General features: G+C 48.0%; 1 protein-coding gene across 2 annotated transcripts in view; it reads left to right on the forward strand.

Annotated features, from left to right (window-relative positions):
* The first annotated feature begins 1,220 nt into the window (after positions 1 to 1,220).
* Positions 1,221 to 23,706, forward strand: part of MMP28 (matrix metallopeptidase 28) — a 42,374-nt gene continuing 19,888 nt past the window's right edge. Inside the window, exons 1-3 of one of the 2 annotated variants that reach the window (XM_074974844.1) lie at positions 1,221 to 1,335; positions 13,511 to 13,590; positions 16,166 to 16,353. In XM_074974844.1, coding sequence (XP_074830945.1) covers positions 1,240 to 1,335; positions 13,511 to 13,590; positions 16,166 to 16,353 — 364 coding nt within the window. In that variant the 5' untranslated portion in view covers positions 1,221 to 1,239. Of the gene's footprint in view, positions 1,336 to 2,280; positions 2,400 to 13,510; positions 13,591 to 16,165; positions 16,354 to 23,706 lie in introns of those variants that run through there. The other variant, XM_074974845.1, reaches the window with a different exon arrangement.

Here is a 23,706-nt window from a genome sequence, read left to right on the forward strand (position 1 = left end):
CATCTTCATTAATGAGCTGGAAGGGGTTGGAGCCACGCCTAGCTTAAATGAACACATCTGCAGAGGAGATACTTGGACCTCCAGCCGGGCCAGAGCGATACACCTAAATCTTGGTGCAAACTGCCCTGGAAAGGGGCTGCCTGGAGCGTCTGCCAGACTGTTCTGTTGAGGAAGTGGGGGGCAAGGTGAAATGGGCACGGTGTTGTTCCCCCACAAAGCCCGTGGCTGTATGCAGAGCCAGGGCAGGGCCCTGTGCCACCAGAGGAGAGCTAGGCCATGTTTTTAGCCAAAAGCTTTTTGCAGATTCACCTACCCCACAGTGTGTTGTGAATTTGTGTCCACGGTGCCCAATTGTTTTCCGTGCCCCCTCCCCCCGAAAGAAAGAAAAGAAAAGAAAACCCCTCAAGGGTTTGATTTGGGCATTCAAAATGTCTCTCTGTTTCAAAATTTCCTTTAATTTTGTTAAAGGATCATGATCGAAAGTCACCATGCAACATTCCGGTTGATCTCAAACAAAATGTGTCAACCTTTTGATTCAAAAATATCCCTGCTTGGGTTTGACCGCAAACCATATATAATATATATATTTGTTTAAAATTTCAGAATTGCCAGGGACCCAAAACATCCCTTCTTGGCCCAGCTGTGTTCCAGGTCCATCCTGTCTCCATGTATCCCCCAGAGACCAGGCGGGTGGGGTAATAGCTTGGACTGGACCAACAAAGACAGGCTGGCCAGCTCACACCCAGCTCTTCTTCGGGTCTAGACTGGGAACCTGGGGGGAAAGGGGTTGGCAGAACTAACTTGAGGACAAGTGCCCTGCAGAGGAGCTGGGTGCATCGGCCAGCAGGGGCCGGGCCGGGCCCTGGCACCTTCCAAAGGTCGCCTCTCATCCCCTTCGGTTCATCCGAGCTCCGAGGAGCCCGGCGGGGCACCGGGGGCGGGGGGCCCACAGCGGCGAGGCGGGTTTATGGGGCGCAGCGGCTGAAGCCAGGGGGGAACTTGGCCAAAGTTTGGGGGCACAGACCCAGCAGAATCGTGGCTTCCAGCTGGTCCCCGCACGCTGCTGCCGGCGGATCTGCCAGAGCCCCGGGGCCGGGACCAGCCCCAGCGGGGGCGGCGAGCCGAGCCCCGCCCAGGCAGCTCGCCTCGGCCGGGCGTGCCGAGCCCTGCCCCAGCTGGCGAGCCCGGCCGGGCTGCTCCCGGGGCGAGGCGCCAGAGCGGCCGGCGGAGCGCACGGGGATGGAGGCGGCTGCCGCCCTGGCTGCCCTGGCCCTGGGGCTCCTGCTGCTGGCGCCGCCCGGCCCGGGGGCCAGCCTGGAGCGGGGGGCCGCCGAGGTGAGGGGCTGGGGCGGGGCGGGGGGAGCTGCCCAGCCCGGGGGGACTCCGGGGTGCGCGGGGCAGGGCGCCCTGGGGAGGGGCAGAGGGATCCCGGGGGGCTGCGGGGATCCCGGGGGGCTCTGGGGGGCTGTGGGGATCCCGGGGGGCTGCGGGGATCCTGGGGAGCTCTGGGGGGCTGCGGGGATCCCGGGGGGCCCATGGGGAGATCCCGCTATCCTTCGCCCTAGAACAAAACGGGGCTACTTGAGAGACCAACTGAAATCGGCTCTAAGGGAAATTGGGGGATTTCTTTATCTGGGTCAGTTTGCCATTTTATTTGGGTTTCAGTTTATTTTTGTCTTTATGGCACTGAACGGGGGTCTCCCCTCCTGTTCGTTCTGGAGAATTTAGGTGTCAGATTTTGGCACAGAACAAAGGGAGCCTTTAGGGCTTTGAGGTTCCTCTCAAGGGGGCTCTGATTCAGTGAAGATTTACACAGATGCATAATTTTCAAACCATGGGTAGAGTCCCATTGGGTTAACTGGGATTGCTCATGGTTTTAAAATCAAGCACGTGCATAAAACCAGGCAGCAGCATGGTTTTAAAGTATAACCTACAAGATCTGGGAGAAGCTGTTTCCACCCCCGCCCCCCCCCGATCCCCCCAATTATTATCGGTATTGCCAACCCCAACTGCTCCAGAACCGTGAGCCAGCTCTTAAAATTGTGAGACTGGCATAAAATCATGAGATTTAGAAATAAATAAATAATTTTGGATTCTTTTTATTCCCCTCTGGGTTTTGAGCCTTAAGGTGTGTGTGTGACATTTTTAAGCACCTCCCCTCAGTCCTGAGGGTTAGAAAAACAGGAAAGATGGACCAGTGTTTAGGGCCTGGGACTTGGGAATCCTCTATTCAAATCCCTGCTCTGCCACTGACTTCCTGTGTGGCCTTGGGCATGTAGTCAGTCTCTGCCTCAGTTCTGCATCTGTAAAATGGGGATAATAGCACTGCGTCACGGCCGGTTGGAAGGATGAATATGTTCAAGTGTGACATGCTCAGATACTACAGTCCCTCAGGCCACGTAAGTACCGTCAACGTTTATTTTTGTTTTTACATGAAAGTGGAGATGAGCGCTTTGAGATCTGCTGATGAAACGTGTTATCTAAGAGCTAGGTGGTGGTGGTATCAATAATAATAATTATCCTGAATTAATCACATGACTCCAGAAGCTGAGGTTTTAAGAAAAAACATCAAATTTGGCGAGACTTGTCATTAAAACCACAGGAGTAGGTAACACTGGACTACATAAACTAGACGTGCAAGTTTGTGTGCAAATTGTTAATTGTTTTATTTCCTGGCTTGGCCTTTGGTTTTCTTTGTGTTAGTAGTGACTGTGATGGCAATAAAAAATAAAGTTGAAAAGCTACATCTGAAATATCTGAATGTTGAACCGTTATTATCCCCTCTATGCACATGGAGAAAAGGAGGGTGTGGATTCAGATTGGATTCGAATTTGGGAGAGTTGGCTCCCAGTCCCATGCTGAGGGCACTGGCCAACGTTTAGCTGATTCAGGGAAGCACTTTGCCAATTCTCCTTGCAGTCGGCGGGACTTTCTTAAAACAGTGGGGTGTGTGCTTCGGTCCCATTGGCATCAATTAAAGTTAAGCACATGCTTAAAGGTAAGCACGTGCGGAAGTGTTTTCCGGAACCTGGCTCTCTGTGTACAATACAATAAATGACAAAATCCCTGTAGCTTGACGAAGGAAACACCACAAAGCCATTAGAAATAGGCAGAAAGATTGTTTAGAAAAGAAAGGCAGAGAAAGGGTGGGAATACTTGTGTCACCTTAGAGACTAACCAATTTATTTGAGCATAAGCTTTCGTGAGCTACAGCTCACTTCATCGGATGCATAAAGGGTAGTCGGAGAAGTGAGAGAGAATGTAAGGCATAGCTGAAACCTCACTGAGGAATTTTTTATACCTCCTCCCCCAATATCGCCGTGGTGTCTGGCTCCCGTTTCTCTCCCCCTTCACATGCTCAGTCATGAATGTACTTCCCTAGGAATATTTATATGTGCTGAGAAGTCCTCCAAAATATTCCTAAATCTGCCTTCACTTGGTATAGTAGCTCCTCCAACGTAGCCACTCAGTCCATGTGTGTAAAATTGAGCTTGCCAGCACGGGCAGGAGTGGATTTTGTATTTTTGTTTGTTATCGAGTGCTGGGATTAGCCTGCTGTGTTGTGAGAGGTAGTGTGCGTTCCCTCTCCCTTGTTGTATCATGCGGCTTCAGTGGAATTGGTGCTGCCTTTAAAGGAACTAAACACGAGGGCTGTCCACTAATCGCAGTTAATGCCAGCGATTAACGCAAAACAAATTAACGAGATTTAAAAAAAAAAATCGCAGTTTTAATCGCACTGTTAAAGAGTAATAGAATACCAATTTAAATGTATCATAAATGTTTCTGGATGTTTTTCTACCTTTTCAAATATATTGATTTCAATTACAACACAGACTGTGAAGTGTACAGTGCTCACTTTATATAGGGTGACCAGATAGCAACTGTGGAAAAAACGGGACGGGGTGGGGGGTAATAGATGGCTATATAAGAAAAAGTCCCAAAAAACAGGACTGTTCCTTTAAAAATGGGACATCTGGTCACCCTAACTTTATATTATTGTTTTTTTATTACAAATATTTGCACGGTAAAAAAGATAATGATGCAAAGCCGTGTAAACCGACGCACCTTCATTTTCATCATCTGACTTAGATGCTGCCAACAGAAATTAACTCTCTTTTTTTTAACAAGCGTCATCAGCTTGGAAGTGTGTCCTCTGGAATGGTGATTGAAGCATGAAGGGGCATGCGAATGTTTAGCATATCTGGCATGTAAATACCTTGCAATGCCATCTACAATAGTGCCATGTGAATGCCTGTTCTCTTTTTCTGGTGACATTGTAAATAAGAAGCAGGCAGCATTATCTCCCGTAAATGTAAAGAAACTTGTTTGTCTGAGCGATTGGCTGAACAAATAGTAGGACTGAGTGGACTTGTAGGCTCTAAAGTTTTACATTGTTTTGATTTTGAGCGCAGTTATGTAAAAAACCAGTTACATTTGTCAGTTTCACTTTCATAATAAAGAGATTGCACTACAGTACTTGTATGAGGTGAATTGAAAAATATTATTTCTGTAGTTTATCTTTTTCACAGTGCAAATATTTAAGAATCAATCATCAATAAGAATAATATAAAGTGAACACAGCACACTTTGCATTCTGTGTTGTAATCAATTTATTTGAAAACGGAGGAAAAACATCCAAAAATATTTATCATAAATTTAAATTGGTATTCTGCTATTGTTTAAAACTGCGATTAATCATGACTTTTTTTAATCTTACAATTAATTGTGATTTTTTTTTTAAAATCATTTGGCAACCCTACCCAAAACCTCACTCTTGTGGGGCTAACCTCGCACTCCTACCACAGCAGGAAATAGGGGATGTTGGAGTGGCAGAAATCAAATATGTCCCACTTTATTGAACCGTGGATCTATCACGTTGCCCACATCAGAGGCTTTTCATCAGAGCAAGGCTTGGAAGGGTTAGGTTTTATCAGCACACGTCGATAAATGTCAATTTCAGCATATACATGCAAAGGGAGGGGGAAAATGTTTGGATAATATTTGAAATTTACAGATAGGCAAAGAAAGAAAAATGCTGCTTGAAAACTAAGACCTTCTGGGGAAGGCACTGGACTTGGATGGATTAGTTTACACTCCCAGCTTGGCCACCGACTGTCCTTGTGCAAATCACTTAGGCCTGCTCTCCGTTTAAAGATTAGATGGATTTAGCTCCACGCTCTGAGAAATTTCACACCCTGAGTCCTAACCCATGGGGAAAGACACAACTAGGTCGGTGGAAGAATTCTTCTGTAAATCTAGCTACCGCCTCGCAGTGGTGGATTAACGACCTCGACGGGAAAACCCCTTCTGTCGCTGTCGGCAGCATCTACACCATGGCAGCCCAGCTGCAGCCCCGTAGCTGTCCTGCTAGAGTGGCTGTAGCGAAGACGTGCCCAGAGACATGGGCTCTCTGGGCCAGGGGCTATCTCTTGCCAAGTATCTACGCAGGGTCTCGCCCAATGGGATGCTGGTCTGTAGGTGCTATTGTATTTCTGATAAGAGTGACACCCCCACAAACTTTCCTTGTGAAAGATTTAAATTAAACTGTTTTAAAAAATTCTGCTGCTGGAATAATTCCTTCAATTTGGCACCAGTATATTTCCCCCCTTAACAGGAGGACAAGCAGCACTGGGGTGGAGGGAGAGGTCATGAGTCGATTTCCTGTAAGGAATAACAGTCATAATTTTATTGATCCTGTAATCTAAGGAGGAATAAAAGGCTCATTAGATCATAGCTGCTAACAATGGCTAGTGATCGCACCGAGGTGTCAAAGTTCAAAGATAGCTCAGTGGTTTGAGCATTGGCCTGCTAAACCCAGGGTTGTGAGTCAATCCTTGAGGGGGCCATTTAGGGATCTGGGGCAAAAATTGGGGATCGGTCCTGCTTTGAGCAGGGAGTGGGACTAGATGACCTCCTGAGGTCCCTTCCAACCCTGATGTTCTACGAACGTGAACCTCCATGTGGATAATTGCGACGCAATTACATGAGTCACAGATGTGAATGTGCAGCGTGAACAATCAAACTTTCTTTACAGCTGGGTCATGAAACAATCATTGCTTGTTGCTGAAAAGAACGCCCTGGAGTCAAATATTCGAAAGCTTCTGGGACCAGTCCGATTTCGCTTTCCTGACTTTTATTCTGACTAATGGTGACGGATTCTATTTTTTTCCTCTCTTGATATCCCTTTAAAAACAAAACCAAGCCCCCCCTTCCCCCAAACGTTAATACTTTTTAAAAAAAGCAGCGTGTGAAAACTGGTTTGGCAGGTATTTGGGTGTTTGTCAGGTCAGAGCCTCATTCTGAACGCTGGCAAAACTCCCCCAAGCTCCTTAACCCATCTGGTTTCACTTGCACCACAGTGACTCCTGCCTCTCCCGGGGGTGAGCGAGATGACCATTGGGCCACCGAGCGGGGAATGCAGGCTCAGTCGCAAGTCGTTGCAGTCGCTCAGGGCAAAGCCGAGAAGGCTGTCTGCGTCTACAACGGCAATTATTTTCCCAGCGTCCGTGCTGAGTGAAGGGAGTGTACGGTAGCCAGAGCGCGGAGGCCGGAAGACAAAAGGAGGGGGGAGGCATACAGTTCACGAGCAAAGGGGAAATTCTAGTTTATGCTGATGTGAAATTTATTTATTTAATATTAAAGCAACTGAGAAGAATCTCTTTGATTGCTCAGCGGAAAATAACATGGCACAGATGACACAAAGGCCTGAAACTGTGTACATTTCAACCTCCTCGTGGTGGCTAGATGTATTTAATTTTTATAGGGATATACTATGTATTATTGGTGTTCCAGCACCACTCGTGCTCCGCTTGGTGCTTTCCAAACAAGCAGGAAGCCACTGGGCCAGGTTGGTATAGTGCGGTTGCAGGTCTGGTTCACTGAAATTGATGAAGATACTCCATTTACACCAGCTGAAGATCTAGCCCACAGTCCCTGCCCAGAAAAGGCAGGTCAAGAAGACAAACAAAGCATGAAGAGCTTGGAAAAGGCTTAAAATATATGGTCAAAATGTAAACAGCTTACATGTTCTATCTTTGTTCCAATCATTCTGTTGTCGGTTAATTTCATGTTGGAGTGGGTCTTGAGGGACATGCAGGAGAGCGCATTCCTTATGGAGGAATTTCATATGCAGGGGTGGCATGGGAGGAAGAGTAAAGCAGGGTGTTGGTTTAACCGATCTCGGACCTCGTTTTCCGTTGAACTTGGTTCGTGTACCTTTTCAGCGATGGAGGAAACTAGGGCTGTACTTGAAGTATCGTATGTGTGTTTGAAAAAAGATCCATGAGGACTCACTCCAAGAGGCTGTGCCGTCCAGAGTGCAGCTTGGGAGTGTGGGAAATAGACAAACAAGAAGTCTTTGCATCCCCCTAAACCACATGTTTAGAAAGCAGTGAACAGCTTAGGGTGATGCACGTAGCATGGATCCTACCATCGCAGTGTTTATCCTCCTATAGCGCTCTTCACCCAAGCATCTTGCCATGCTTTGTAAACGTTAATTAAATCCTTATCAGTCCTGTGAAGTAGGTAAGTATCGTTATCCCTGTTGGAGGGAAACTGAGGCACAGGAGTTAAGGGCCTTCATTTCAGAGGTGATGAGCACTTGCAGCTCCCATTGACTTTCAGTGGCGCTATTGGCCCTCTGCTTGTCTTCGCTGCCCCTAAGCAGGGGTGCTGGAAGTAGGGGTGCTGGGGGGGCTGCTGCACCCCCTGGCTTGAAGGGGTTTCCATCATATCCAGGGTTTACAGATGGGTTCAGTGGCTCTCAGCCCCGCCCCCCACTGTACAAATTGTTTACTATGCTAGCCATTGGTAACGCTGACCTTGCAGGAGGGAACTCATTGGTTTAACTGCTGAATTGGAATGCACGTGGATTCGCTTGCGTGGCAGCCACTTTATCCACTGTGACGGGGAAAGGGAGATACAAAAATAGGTTCCTTGTAGATTTCTGAGTTGTGCCAGGTGGGACCGATAGCGGAGAGAGGCTGAGGTCCAAAGGACTTGGCATCCAGCTGAAATTATAATTCAAACGAGGGAGAAGGGCTTTCGGAGTGTTTCTGATCTAAAACAATTACGATCTGCCTGAAGTCCCATTGTCTTGGGGTTAAGGATTCAACCTGCAACTAAAATCTGCTGCTTCTAATTGTGGTTTCCAAGGGGAGGAAATTCAAATGGTATTTGCTTCTTGCCTATGGACACTTTCAAGTGAGGAAACACCTTGCCCTCGGCCTGAAGTGTCCATAGGGATGTTTTCCCCGGCGGGAACTCTTGCTCTCTTGGAGTGTTATCCGAGGCGAGGCCAGGACGTTGCAGCTTTGTCTTCCCTTCCAGCTGCAGGCAACCAGGGCCAAGCTTCATGAAAGTCGTTCATGGGAACAGCAGTGGGTGGGCTGTCTGCTCCAGGGCTGAAGCCTCTGCCATAAAGGCCTAATTGGCTTCAATGGGCTTTGGGTCAGGCCCTGACCAGGAAAGCAGGATCTCTATCATAGGTACTTACAAGGCCCCCATTGCCTTAGTACCCGAGTCCCCAGCTCCTCAAAGGTATGAAAGTGCCAACTGCCAAGTTCCCATTGAAATCAATGGTCCTTAGGTGCCTATATACCTTTGAGGATCTGGGCCTGAGTGCCTCATGCTCTTTGGTGTATTTATCTTCACAGCACCCCTGTGGGGCAGGGCAGGGCTGTTCTCCTTGTCCTATGGATAAGGAACCAAGACACAGAGAGGCTACACCATTTCACTTCCCTGCCTCAGTCTCCCTGTCTGCCAAATGGGATAATACAGGCCACCTTTTAGGGGTGTGCTCCTTTGTCAGTGAGCATCCGTGTCAGGACCTGAAAGGGTCAAATACCTTCGCCACTTTCACCCCATGAATCCCCTCCCCCGCAGCATCCTCAGCCCTGTGCATAGTAAGTCCTTCCTGCCCTGGCTTGACCTGCTCCCTGGGGCACTTGCTGCCTTCTGTGAGCAGCTCTGGCTTTGAACCAGCCAGAAGAATTTCCCTCTTGTTTTGCTCCATTCTCCGGTGCAGAGGGAGTGCTGGGCATGTTCTCCTTTAATGCTCCACTATTCATTTCCTGCTGCTTTTTATATTGCATGGAAAATAGAATTTCCCCTTCTGTGGCAGCGGACGGGGTGGGGTGGGGGCTAAAACTTTCCTAGCATTGCGAAACTTTTAATGATGGCTTCTAGCTCTGCCTAGTAACTTTAAACTGTAGCTGTAATGAGATTTAATCATCTTGTTTTGATCAAGTGACATAAAATCCCCCTATTTGTATTCTCCGGGGTGGGGGTTCAGAGCTGTGGCAATTCTAGAGGCTGTGTTGTCTATTGGTTAGAGCAGAGGTGGCTGAGAGTCAGGATTCTTGGGTTCCATTGTTATAGTCAAAGGTCTCTGGTGCAGGGACCTTGCCCCCGATCCCCAAAGGTATTTAGGCACCTGCATTCCATTGATTTCAGTGGGAATTAGGTGCCTAAATACCTTTGAGGACCTGGACCCTTGTCGTGTTCAATGTCTGATAATTGCCATGCAGAGCCAGAGAACTATACACACAAAGCAGAACTCACCCCTTTGTGGATGGCCAGCATAAAACCTATATCCATTTCACTACTAGAGGTTTGTATCTGCATCTGATCAATGATCCGCAAAAAAGGTCCGCAAATATCTGTGGATTTGCAGGGCTCTATTCGCCACCTCTCCTTGCAGGAGTGAATGTCACCCACAAGGACTAATCATGCTCTATCCAGGGTCTGTGCAATTGATTACATAACTGGTCCCCAGAGTAAGAATGGAAACCATTTAAAAATAAACATTCCCCTGCTGTGTTTACAACCCAAATATTTCCTCCCATGAGAGCTGGCAAGTGAAACTGACCAGAAACTAAAGGGAAGGTGACAAGCCTAGTTTCATTTTCAAAGCGGAGTGAAATCCAGAACATTTTAAGGGCTTGTATATGCTGGGAAGCTAATTCAGATTAGGCACAGTATGAATTTAAAGCAGCACAGCTATTCCTGATTAACCCCACTTTGTGGATTAAACTGATTTGGAATATGGCACTCTGGAATAAAAGCATCCAAACCGAGAGTTAATCAGGAATAGCGATTCTGGAGTAACTCTCCATAGAGACAAGCGCTTCACACACAGCATGAGACCTTGTTGACCCACACAATTACTCCAGAATAGCGACTGTGCTTTAAATTCACACCCTACTTAAATTGCAGTTAACTTTCAACTACAGACAAGCCCTTTGTAGAGAAAAATACATTAGATTTCCCCCCCTCCCCGTTTTAAGAATTTGGGGTATTATTAAAGCACACACACGGGAATGTGCTTAAAACGTGACTTTTTTTTAAAACCGAGTATCCCTTTGAATGTTTGTAAAGGGCTTTTAGACTCTCTGATTGGAAATACGTTGTGGCATAACAGTATTGTAATAAGACCGTGCACTTTTTGTATCGGGGGCGTCGGCTTTCCATTTGTGCTGCATTGCACCTTTGGGTGTAATGAAACAATTGGAAATAAGACCAGCAAGCACCATACAAGTAACTGGTGGTGATCTGAGTTCATCTGCGGAGTAACAAATACAAAGGCATAGGTGTTAAAGAGGGGAGGGGAGGGGAGAGAAACCGTCTTATTCCTCAGACATTTTTTTTCTATGCTGTGTGGTTGTAGCCGTGTCAGTCCTAGGATCTTAGAGAGACAAGGTGAGTGAGGTGATGGTTTTTGTTGGCCCAACTTCTGTTGCTGAGAGAGAGAAGCTTTCCAGCGAGACAGATCTCTTCTTGAAACTCGGCTCTCTCACCAACAGAGGTTGGGCCAATAAAAGAGATCACCGTGCCCACCTTGTGTCTCTAACGTTTTGTGTGTGTTTGGCTATACCAGGTGTTGTATATCACAACTGGAAAGACACAGTCTCTGGCAGGGCTATATGATGAAATCTGTGGTCTGCCTGCATTTCCCCCCCCTCAACTCAGGTGTATTTACTCCAGGAATGCTGATAAGGAAAGGGGAGTACCGGAGAGAACAGAGATGGAACAGCCTCTGGGAGTCTGCTGGTCTCTGCTGAGTCTTGGCTAGAAGCTGGATTAATGAGAAATGAGCTCTCTTTGTAGCATGCTAGGATAGCATGTAACGGAAACGGCTTGGCTTTCCCTGAAAGCGATTGCTCACAAAGACCGAGCCAAACAGCAAAGTCACCCGAATTGATCAGAAGCGCGAGGGCTGCGTGCAGTGAGATGAGATTCAGTGCTAATGAATTTAAAGTCAGACACCTAGGAACAATAATTGGAAACCTGAGGACCTGAGCGCCTCACTACCATGGATGGATTCGTCCTCACAACCTCCCTGGGAGGCCGGGCAGGATCCCCATTGTACAGATGGGGAATTGAGGCACGAGGACACCATGGTCTTGTCTACACTGAAAAATGTTTCTGTTTCAGGTATGCTGGTAAAGTTAAAGGGGCAAAAACCCCGAGGCTAGACGCACTTGTGGTCTAAAAGCTTTTGAATCAGTATAGCCTTTTCTGATTCAGCAGAGCAAAATGATCGATACCGGTATAACTGGGTCTGTGCAAAGGCTTTTAATGATGTAACTCTGTCCGCAACAGACTCTGTTTAAGTCAGATTTGAGTTAATGGTAGTATCAGTCATGTTGCTGTGTTAATCACCCCCCACCCCCGTAAGTCTGTGGCAGAGCTGAGAATTGAACCCAGATCTCGTGGTGAAAGCTCTAGCCTGTCTTAGACCCACTGTAGTGAAGGACAGTGCTGGAGAAGAAGGCCTCTGAGAAGAGAGTCTGAAGAAACTGAGATTATAGCCTGGGAAGGAGAAGACTGAAGGAAGGCAGCTATAAACAATTCTGAGGAGTGAAGGGAGGGAACTGTTCATCTCACAGGCTAAATGTGATGGAGCAAGAAATCCCAGATCTGCTCGTAGCCATAGCAACTGGAGGCTGGAATGGACTCGCCAAAGGGAGTTGCGACAACTAGGCCCTGATCCTGCTCACGTTGAATTCAGTGTCAAAGCTCCCATTGCGGGTGCAGGGTTATGGCCTGTCATGGCAGACACCAAAAAGGATGGGATGTTAATGCGACAGAGTGTAACTTGCCTGTCCAGGAACTGGGGAGGTGTAAGGTAAATAGTAGTTAAAAGCCATTGTTATGTTTGACAGCATACACATAAGAAAGTGAGATAAAACCGTAAATACTCTTGCTGAAAGGTTGCAATGTAACATCACTTTATTTCTCAGAATTCAGAGAGAACTACACAAGAACCCAAAAATAGGAGAGACAAAACAGGCTGCTCCCTGGGGGCAGGGAGGCATAACTTTCCAGCCTGACTCTCATCACAAGCTTCACTGCAGAGCCCTCTAGCCTGCAAGCAAGACCAGGAGCCCCTTCTCCCCTTAAAATGATAGCTTGCAAATCCAACATGGTCCTCAGGACACCACAAATATATAGTTTAAAACAAAATATCTACATCCACCCTGCTTAACCCACCCACCCAAATGTATTGGTGACACCTTGGATCATGAAAACAGCCCAGTTGGTCTCACTTCAGTTTCCCATCAGTTACGCTCTCTGGTTCTCATTGCTAGCCGGGGAGGTTGGTTGTCTAATGAAATTGTTTCCACTAGGATGGGAGACAATTTCCTGAGAACTTTTCTATGCATCTTGTATGTTGGACCAAGTCTGACCTGACGAGGTCCCTTTATTTAAATAATTAATAATTAAAGAACAATCTGGAAAACAGAACTCCCTGTTTGCAGAGCAGAGAATGCCATGAGAGCATGTTCCCTCTCCAGTGATGCACCTGGTTCCTTTGCAGCAGAAGACCTTGCACACACAACTTTACTGTGGCCACAAATCTCTCCTGTGCTGGATCCTTTCCCCCACTGAAGGCCATGGGAGTCTTGCCATTGACTTTGTAGGGCGCAGAATGGAGCTGATCGACATCCGGCGTCTTCCTCGTCCCTCAGAGGCTTAGAACCATTTCAGGACACTTGGTGAACTTTGGCTATGGGCTGTGTGGTCGGCAGGCTGTGCCCAGAGCTCTCTGTTTGAGAGGCACGTTGCAGTATTTCCAAAAACTCAGTGGCTCTCAAAAATGTTGGCAGTGTATTGTAATGAACGGGTGCATGTATGTGGCAGTGCGAAAACTACTGCCCTCCGCTGGCTGGAATCAGAATGGCCCAATAATGTCATGAGGCCTATAGTGCCAGCAGAGAAAGAAGAGTCCCTTTTAGCTCAAAGTGGTAGAGGCTGATGCTTTTGGGACGGGAAGATCTCAGTTCTGTGACTTCTGTCCCCACGAAAATCACAAGTAAGCAACATCCACGCAACTGTGTACTCCTAGGTGGGCCTGGTTTTGCTGCACTATTTCCAGACGTGAACGTTGTGTCCCAAGCAATCAAGTGCAGATGAGCAACTGTTAATATTTTCAGGCTTTTTTTTTCCTCCCAATTGTGCTTCAGCTATGACTTAGTTTTCTCTCTTCCTGTTTTTCCTTTGATGGCAGATGTTCCTGGAGAAGTATGGCTACTTTGATAAGCCAGCTCCTAGTGGACCCACGTCTGCACAGTTCATAGAAGCAGTGAGGTAAGAATCTTCCTTCGTGTAGAAATTTCAAATGCAGCAAACCAAGATCCCCATCCAGCCCCCGGCTTCTGGGTTGTGTGAGCTGCCCCCTGACCTTAGATGGGGTTGCCAACTTTCTACTCACACAAAACTGAACATCCTGGCCCTGCCCCTTTGCCGAGGCCCCACCCCCCACTCACTCCACCCCCGCACCCTGCTGTCGCTTGCTCTCCTCACCCTCAATCACTTGCTCATTTTCACCGGGCTGGCTCAGGGGGCTCAGGTGCGGGAGGGGTTGAGGGCTCCGCCTGGGGGGCGCGGGCTCCGGAGTGGGGCCAGAAATGAGTTCAGAGTGCGGGAGGGGGCTCCAGGCTGAGGCAGTGGGTTAGGGTATGGGGGGGGGCATGAGGGCTCCAGCTGGGGGTGCAGACTCTGGGGTGGGGCTGGGGATGAAGGGTTTCCAGTGTAGGAGAGTGCTCTGGGCTGGGACCGACAGGTTCAAAGGGCAGGAGGGGACTCTGGGCTGGAGCATGGGGCTGGAGTGTGGGGGATGTGAGGGCTCCAGCTGGGGGTACGGGCTCTGGGGTGGGACTGGGGTTGAGGGGTTTGGAGGGCAGGAGGGGGATGAGGGCTGAGGCAGGGGGTTGGGGCACGGGGGGGGGGGTATCAGGCATGCAGGCTCTGGGCAGCGCTTACCTCAAGCAGCCGCCATGTCCCCCCACTTCCGTCTCCTACGCGGAGGCGCTGCCAGGCGGCTCGAGGCGCTGCCCTGTCCGCAGTGCTGGCCCCGCAGTTCCCATTGGGGGGACAACATGGCAGCTGCTTCCCAGGAACCGCGCGGCGTGGAGGTTAGCAGGGAGGCCACCAACCGGAAAAGTCGTTGATCGGAGCTGCCAGGATCCCTTTTCGACCGGGTGAAAATCGGACACCTGGTCACCCTAACCTTAAAGTCTCTTCCCAGCAAAGGTCTTTTCCTATGCTCTGTCTCCCTTATGAGCAGACCAAAGCACAGCTGGTTGTTCTAAAATACACAGCCGCATGCCCAGCGCCATTCAGCCCAGTATCTTACTGCACTGATTAGTTTTCCTTTTATGGCCTGGTTAGAATAATATCTGCAGCAATGCTGCAGTTCACGGCTGGCTGGAAGATTTCATGAATGCCTGGGATGACAGCCACACTCATAACAACACCACCACCGGGTCCTTCTATGGTGCTTTTCGTCAGTGGATCTCAAAGCACATTACAAAGGAGGCCCCCTTTGTATCATCGCCCCCATTTTGCAAATGGGTAAACTGAGGCACGAGACATGAGTTGCCCTAGGTCACCCAGAAGGTCAGGAATAGAACCCAGGTCTCCTGAGCGCTAGTCAGGTGCTCTGTTCCCTAGGACGCACCGTCTATGTTCTCTCCTACGCTGGCGTAGAGGGGCCATAGATTTTGAGGCCAGAAGGGTGCATCGTGATTGAAGGGTATCATAGAATCATAGAATATCAGGGCTGGAAGGGACCTCAGGAGGTCATCTAGTCCCACCCCCTGCTCAAAGCAGGACCAGTCCCCAACAAAAAGATTGTTGTCTCCAGGAAGCTGTGCTCCTCCTGGGGCTTTAGTTAATTGATTAATGCCAGGGGCGGGCCTCCCGCCCCAGTGCATCCTCATGGATTGCGTTCGGTGCCATGGAGATTTGCCCTTTCTGAGGGAGCCTGGCTCCGGAGAGTTTACCCTCCCTTCCCCAAGTGCCCAGCCTATGAGCATCAGCGAGAGGGGAGTTTCACACTGGTAAAATGGCACATGTTAGAGGAGGGATCACGTGGCCACCAGCGGCCAATGCAAACGCTATATCGACCCCTGGCTGTATTACGTTAACAGCCCCAGGAGCTTGTAATGCAGCAGAGACAGCAGGAGTGCCGGGAGCTGTATGTGCCTGGGCCCAATCCCCTGATAGCGGACAGGGCTACAAAAGGTTCATCCCCCGTCACACGGCAGACTCCTGTTCCAGCTCCCCTGGGCCACACTCTGATCTCAGAGACTCCTGTGTGTACTCGGGTGACTGCACTGACTTCAATGCGTGTACCCCCGTCTAATTAAGCTCCAATCAATCCTGGGCCTCCCCTGCTAAGACTGCCCGCCAGAGCCAAGTATGCGTCTCATCTGTCTGCTGGGAGCTGAATGTGGAGACCTGCCTGTGAGAAGTTGAACTGGGATGCACTGATTCATTTTAGCAAGGCAGGCAGTGTGGTGCAGCGGTTAGAGCACAGGCCTGGGAGTCGGGAGGCCTGGGTTCTAGTCCAGGCTCTGCTGTTGTGTTCCCTGCTCTGTGCCTCAGTTTCCCCTCTGCAGTGTGGGTAACCACATCAATAAACAGCTTTCAGATCTGTGGATGACACGTGCTGCATCCTGCTCGCAGTACAATGAGAGCTTTGCCGTGGGACTGGGATCTGGTCCTAGAGGTGTAGAGTACTATCATTTCCCATAATGCACCAATGCCAGTGGCTACTCCGTGTGAACCAGTGATTGAGGGCTGGTCGTGCTATCATCCTGCGTGACCATTCAGTTCCCCACCGTCTGCGCTGCCTCTGATGTTTCCCCTTCTTTCCCAGGGAGTTCCAGTGGGTGACCCACCTGCCTCTCAGCGGGGTCCTGGATACTTCCACGGTCCGCCAGATGAACCTGCCGCGGTGTGGTGTGAGTGATGCGGAAAGCCATGCTGCCTGGGCCGAGCGGGTACATGCCCTGCTCTCCGGCAGACGGGCCAAGACGAGACGCGGGAAGCGCTACGCACAGCAGGGTAGGTGCTTTCACTGGTCACGGAGATTTTCATGGGCTGAGCGCAGTAATGCAGACTGCTGGCCAATACAACCTGGCTACATGCTTCTGAACTTTTACATACTGTGACTTGATTCCCAGCGCTCCCATCACTTGGCTGAGGCGCTGGTAGCTAATCCAAGGAAAACAAGAGCAGGAGAAGACCTAGTAAGTTACCTCGTCCTGCTGCTGCCTGGGATGGATTGTTCCTAGAAGCTGCCTGAAGATGGGCCCTTCTGCTGAGTTTTACCCATTCTTTTGCACAATCTGACCTCGGCAACAATTAGAGCTGATTGGAAACTGAAATTTCTGTTCCACGGGAAATTCTGAAATTTAGATTCTTTTTAGGGTTGTCAAGCGAATAAAAAAATTAATCGTGCTGTTAAACAATAACAGAATACCATTTATTTAAACATTTTTGAATGTTTTCTACATTTTCAAATATATTGATTTCAATTACAACACAGAATACAAAGTGTACATGCTCACTTTATATTTATTTTTTATTACAAATATTTGCACTGTAAAAAACAAAAGAAACAGTATTTTTTCAATTCACCTCATACAAGTACGGTAGTGCCATCTCTTTCTCATGAAAGTGGAAATTACAAATGTAGAATTATGTCCAAAAAAAAAAAACCTGCATTCAAAAATAAAACAATGTAAAACTTTAGAGCCTACAAGTCCACTCAGTCCTACTTCAGCCAATTGCTCAGACAAACAAGTTTGGTTACAAATTGCAGGAGATAATACTGCCCGCTTCTTGTTTACAATGTCACCTGAAAGTGAGAACAGGCTTCCGCATGGCACTGTTGTAGCCAGCATTGCAAGATATTTACGTGCCAGACACCCTAAATATTCATATGTCCCTTCATGCTTCAACCACCGTTCCAGAGGACATGCATCCATGCTGATGACGGGTTCTGCTCGACAACGATCCAAAGCAGTGTGGACTGACGCATGTTCATTTTCATCATCTGAGTCAGATGGCACCAGCAGAAGGTTGATTTTCTTTTTTGGTGGTTTGGGTTCTGCAGTTTCCGCATCTGAGTGTTGCTCTTTTAAGACTTCTGAAAGCATGCTCCACACCTCGTCCTTCTCAGATTATGGAAGGCACTTCAGATTCTTAAACCTTGGGTCGAGTGCTGTAGCTATTTTTATACATCTCGCATTGGTACCGTCTTTGAGTTTTGTCAAATCTGCTATGAAAGTGTTCTTAAAATGACCGTGTGCTGGGTCATCATCCGAGATGGCTAGAACATGAACTATATGGTAGAATGTGGATAAAACAGAGCAGGGGACACACAATTCTCCCCCAAGGAGTTCAGTCACAAATGTAATTAACGCATTATTTGTTTAACAAGCATCATCAGCATGGAAGCATGTCCTCTGGAATGGTGGCCGAAGCATGAAGAAGCATATGAATGTTTATCATATCTGGCACATAAATACCTTGCAACGCCAGTTACAAAAGTGCCATGCGAATGCCTGTTCTCACTTTCAGGTGACATAGTAAAGAAGAAGCGGGCAGCATTATCTACTGTAAATGTAAACTAACTTGTTTGTCTTAGTGATTGGCTGCACAGAAAGTAGGCCTGAGTGGACTTGTAGGCTCTGAAGTTTTACGTTGTTTTGTTTTTGAGCGCAGTTATGTAACAACAATAAAAATCTACATTTGTAAGTTGCGCTTTCATGATAAAGAGATGGGACTACAGTATTTGTATGAGGTGAACTGAAAAATACTATTTCTTTTGTTTATCATTTTTACAGTCAAATATGTGTCATAAAAAATAACATAATGTGAGCACTGTATACTTTGTATTCTGTGTTGTAATAGAAATCAATGTATTTGAAAATGTAGAAAAACATCCAAAAATATTTAATAAATATCAATTGGTATTCTACTGTTTAACAGTGCGCTTAATCGTGATTAATTTTTTTGAGTTAATTGTGTGAGTTAACTGTGATTAATCGACAGCCCAAATTCTTTTTTTCATTGTCCTGAATCATAATGAAAAGCCAAACTTTCCCATGGAACAAAAATTCCAAAAAATTTCCATTTGGGAGCATCAAATTCTTCCATTTCACTGATGTTGAAACACTTCATTTTGGTAATGTCCAAACGTTATAATTAAAAGTATTATAATAAATACTGTATATATTATAGTATTAAAAGAATATTTAATGCAATATAAATGTCTAAACAAATCGAAATGATAAATCTTAAATGAAACTTTTGCATCTTATCAAAATGCAACATTTTGACTTTCTCGAAATGAGAGCCCATAAGGATTTGTTTCAACATATTCCTTATTGAAATGGACATGGTCCCATGAAATATTTTGATTTTGACAAAGCTGCATTTTCCAACAGAAAACTCTTCTGTTGGAAATATTTTAACCAGGTCTAGCAACCCTGAGATCCTGTTATTTATTCCAGATCATCTCCGCATGTCCTGCTAGGTCTGTTTTAAATTACTTTGGCAGCCACTACAAGCATCCAGCTCTACGCGTGGCCGGGGCAGTTGGATGTATCTTTTATTTAGTTCTTTTCCTGGCTTTACTGCAGTAATGTTATGCTTGGAGAAGATGGGGCAAGAAGATAGAATTATCTTTTCTCCCTTTCAAGGACATTTGAATGCATCTATCTGTTTAAACATAATTTCACCCATTGGAACGTAACGTCCCTGATCAACATCAAGGAAATAGCTGCCCGAAATTAAAATTGTGTGACTGGGATCCAGGCTTGTTAGTGAGAAGGAAATTTTGGAAAACATGTATCTGCCTGTTCCAGCCTTTTGGAGGTTAATGGCTGAGCCACTGCTGAGTTGATCCCAGCACTAGGATTGTTTGGAAGGAATCGCACTGAACGCTGATTCTGAAAATTGTCCCAAGTTTCTCTCCACAGACAATAGCTTGCAAAGACACTGCTGTAAATGACTCTTATTCGGCATTGCTCTCAGTATTGCAAGTTCATGCTGTGCGGGTTCTATTCTATTCTCTCTCTTTTACTGTCGTATCTGAGCAATCTTCCAACTGTGCATTAAGTAACATGGGTAACCTCTGGCATGCGTAGTTCATTCCTCCCTGGGGGAGCCGTGTGTGTGCTGTGGAGTGTCTTGTTTGGATAGGGTTTGGTTTTGCTTTAAATGTCCAAGCAAATGTGTTTGTATCTGAGAAGACAGGTCAGAGGAGTGTGCCTGGCAGTTGGAGTGGAAGCTGGTAAAGTTTGTGAGGGTCCTGTGGGAGTTAGGATTTAAAATTTTTATTAAAGCTAATGTTAAAAGAAATTACATAGTACATAAGTTGGGAAAAGAGTGTCTGTACATCTGGGTATAGTGCTTAGATTATTCACAAATACAAAGTTAGTTTTTTGAATGTCATATGCTGTATAGAGTACATAATCAGCAATAACCCAAATTTAGGTGAATAGATTTAACAATACAGTTTAGATATTAGAATCAGAATACTCAGGTACATCACTCATGAAAAGTTGCACAGAAATTTGGTTGCGCAAAGCAAAATATATCGGTGAGTGGAGATTGTCCCTCAGTAATTTGAGAATTAGGTTGGTTGTCCATTTAGAAAATACAATCCATGAGGAAAGTCTTTGTTACTTTCCTGACTGCGCCTCTCATCGGCACTCCGGCTCATCCCTCCTGGTATTGCTGATGTCCAGTGATGTGTTCTACGTAGATGTCCACCTGATGGCATCTGACACCATGAGTTGCTGCATTGGCCGAGTGTAGCGTGGACCGATTCCGCATTCTCTCAGCACTTGTTTGTTACTGGGGGTCCCATGTGCCTAAGGCTCCGATAGTCAGTGTGTGTGTCTCGACCTGGTAACCCTTAGCTCTCAAGGTTTTGGCCAGAGGGGCATATTTCTCTACCTTTCGAGCTCGGGCATCGTCCTGTTCTCGAAGGGCACTGTGGTGTCCACCATGATGATCTTCTTCTGGTCCTCGTTGGTGATGATGATGTCCGGTCGCAGTTGGCTGTCGGTTCCGGGGATATACTCTTAGACTGGCCCCTGAGGATGCTCTGTCTCCTGCACATGTGAGTTTGACCCTTATAACAGAAAGTCCCTCGGTGCTTGAGGCATGGAGCTGTCGACTCTGGACCCCGTCCTGAAGTTTGGTGATTCTTTTTTTTTTTTAAAGCAAGATAACTAATGCACTGGTGCCATCTCATCGTGAAATCCAAGTGGAGCTAAGGCACAGGTAGATTTCCCCCCAGTGTAGCTTTCAAGATCAACACCCAGAGATGACCTTGCTGGGCTACATCACAATGGCCTTATCTGCGTTAGGATTATGATGGCCTATTTATCTCACTGTAACATAAACATCTTTTCTGGCAGGGAAGACAGAGCCCCTTGGTCCAGGCCATTGAGTGCCTTGAAGATAAGGACCAAGACCTCTCATTGTTTCTAGCTTGCTCAGGGAAGATTGCTTGGAGGAGGGGAAATTAAGGCAGGCTGGGCACCTCTCTGGGACTGATGGCTACTTAGGCCAGGTTAGGAGGCTCTCTTTTAGGGCGGCTTATAACAAAACCACGTTCCTTAAAACTGGACACGTGACCCTACCAGTAATAACAATGGGCACAATTTGCAAATTAAGGGTCGGGCAGCTCCATCCGTATTTGGGCACCTAAATCAAAGTGCCTTGATTTTCGAAGTTGCTGAACAACTGCAGTTCCCGTTGAAATCAGCGGGCGTTCCAGATTGGCATCGCCTCTGAAACTCAGGATGCTTTGCCATAGGTGCCTGTGTTCGAACGTAGGGGTTTGCACCTTGGTAGTGCCTCCCATTGGAGATTCTCAAAGCGCCTTGCGAGGAGGAAACCGTGATCACCAGTCTGGGTGTATGTCTGTCCATTGAGTCAATTGCTTCAGACTTTCTGGTCATAGATTTGTTGCTACAGGGCCAGATTTGCCTCTGAGCTGGGCACGCCTAACGCCAGGTGAGTCAGCACCGTCACACCCATTTACCCAGCCCCTCAGCTGCCTTCCAAATACGCCGGTCAGTAACGTGCTTTGTGGTGAGAGCGGGCTGGGCGCAGCTGTGCCTGGGACATGGGAAAAGTTAATGAGCGATTAGGTAAGTGCCAGCGACAAGTCTGCATCTGTTTTAGCGGCTGAGGTTGGTGGTGGGGTGGGGAATGTTCCCCAGAGTCAGCACGTCCCCCCCGGGGCCGGGCAGGATTGTTACACGCAGCTGGTTTCCCTACAACAAAAACGGGACTCTTCTTCGCATCTTTCCTACAAACTGTATCTTGGCAGGGCTCCAGGGAGATAAGACCGAGCGTTTGTAGGCGGGGGCGGGGAAGCAAACAGGATATAGGCAAGGCAGGTTTACAGACCGAGGCAGGCAGGGCCACATGGGCTGCGGAGGAGAAGGTGCTGGAACTGTGATGGAGCAGAAGGGAGGGAGTGCTAAAGATTAGGGAGCAGGGAGAGCTGTAGAGAGACCAGGAGATAGACAAGAGCAGGCCCCTCCGGTCGAGGGGGGGATTTGGAACAGGATCCTGGACTGACTTGAGTGCCACGGGGTTGGTCTGGGGAGGGTGCTGTGTACTGGGCTACTCTGCCCGCATCCGAAGCAGAGCAGCAGCGTTCTGCCAGAGGCCGGAGAGCAGGGGCTCGGGGAGGCTGCAGAGAATCCCGACCCTCGGTCCCCTGCTCTAAGCCCTGCTTAATGCACCCTCCCTGTTCTGGCTCGCCCAGCCCTGTTCTGTCCCAGGAAACCTGGGCCGGGCGTCCTTGCTGCCAGGACCTGGTGGAACTGGATAAGGTTCAGAAAAGGGCAAGAAAGATGATCAAGGCTATGGAATGGCTTCTGTAGGAGGAGAGACCAAAAAGATGAAGGCTCTTCACCTTGGAAAAGCGATGGCCACAGGGGGAGATGTTCGAGGTCTATAAAGCCACGAACGGTGTAGAAAAAGTATATGGAGAAGTGTTATTTACCCCTTCACCCAGTGCAAAAACCAAGGGGCACCTGATGAAATTAATAGGCCGCAGATTTAATGCAAACGAGAAGTACCTGTTCACACAAGGCACAACTAACCTGTGGAACTCCTTGCCAGGGGATGTTGTGAAGGCCACAGGAATAACTGTGTTCAAAAAAGAACTGGATACGTTCATGGAGGATAGGTCCATCAACAGCCATGGTGATCAGGGACAGAACCCCATGCTCAAGGTGACCCTAAGCCTCTGACTGCCAGAAACTGGTAGTGGAAGATGGTGGATCACTCCAGAATTGCCCTGTTCAGTACGCTCCCCCTGAAGCTGCGGCATGGGACACTGTCAGAGACAGGACACTGGGCTAGGCAGAACATGGTCTGACCCAGTATGGCAACTCTTATGTTCTTATGATGCCCCTTGCACTGTTTTATGTGACTTTTCTCCCTTTGTCTTCCTTGGGCAGGGTCAATGTTCAGTGACAGCGCCCTGGCAGCATTCACAACAGTGCCTTTCTCTGGTACAGACACCCAGGGTTAATCTGGGCATCCTGAAGCTGTACATGGTAGCTGTTGATCCTTTCCTGACACTGGTTTCCAGTGCATCTATTTCTACCCTATCCCTGGTGATGACAAGCTGAAGTGACGTATGATGTGTGTGCATGCGTGTGAAATGTCCAGTCCGGTGACAGGTTAAATCATTTCGTCTGGCCAGAGTGTTGGCAGCAGGACCCACTGCGGCTGGGAAGTGGTCTCTTGCATCCTCAAAAGTCTTGGGACACTTTACAGATCATGTATAACAATCTTTCTATTCTTCACTGAAATGCAGCCACCTCTGGGGTGAAGGGCAGCAGCCATCATGGTGTGCAGGGAGAGGAAGGATTGGCAGGGAACCCTTACAAGTATGAGATCTTCAGTGTACATGGAGACTAGAGAGGATCTTATCTGACCGACCCACGTGCAGGGAGCTGCAGGGAATCCCAGTGTATCTGCCTTGCAGTGATGAACGTGCCAGGCACTTCTAGGCACTTCACATCTGGAGCTAAGCCCCCCAGCCCCGATGTGGATCGGGAATTGGAATGCTGCAGAATCCATGGTGCCTTGAGAGGAAAACCTGGCATAGAGAGGCGTGTTCTTCCCTTGCCAAAGGGCGTGTGAACCCGGTTGGCCTGGCGGTGGCGATGTAAATGAGAGGCTTTTTGCTCGCTGGGAGCTGTGTCTCTCTGTGTCTGGGGACAGCTGGGCCCTGCTGGCTCCAGAGCGAAGCCAGCAGGATGGGGTGTGAATTGTGCAAACATCACGTAACCTGCTGGGTTCTGAGTGCCCCAGAAACTTGGGGCCTGATCCTGCCTGGTGCTGGCCGCCCCGTGGACTTTGCAGTGG

This window comes from Natator depressus, chromosome 17, assembly GCF_965152275.1.
Source record: "Natator depressus isolate rNatDep1 chromosome 17, rNatDep2.hap1, whole genome shotgun sequence".
NCBI classification, from domain to species: Eukaryota; Metazoa; Chordata; order Testudines; family Cheloniidae; genus Natator; species Natator depressus.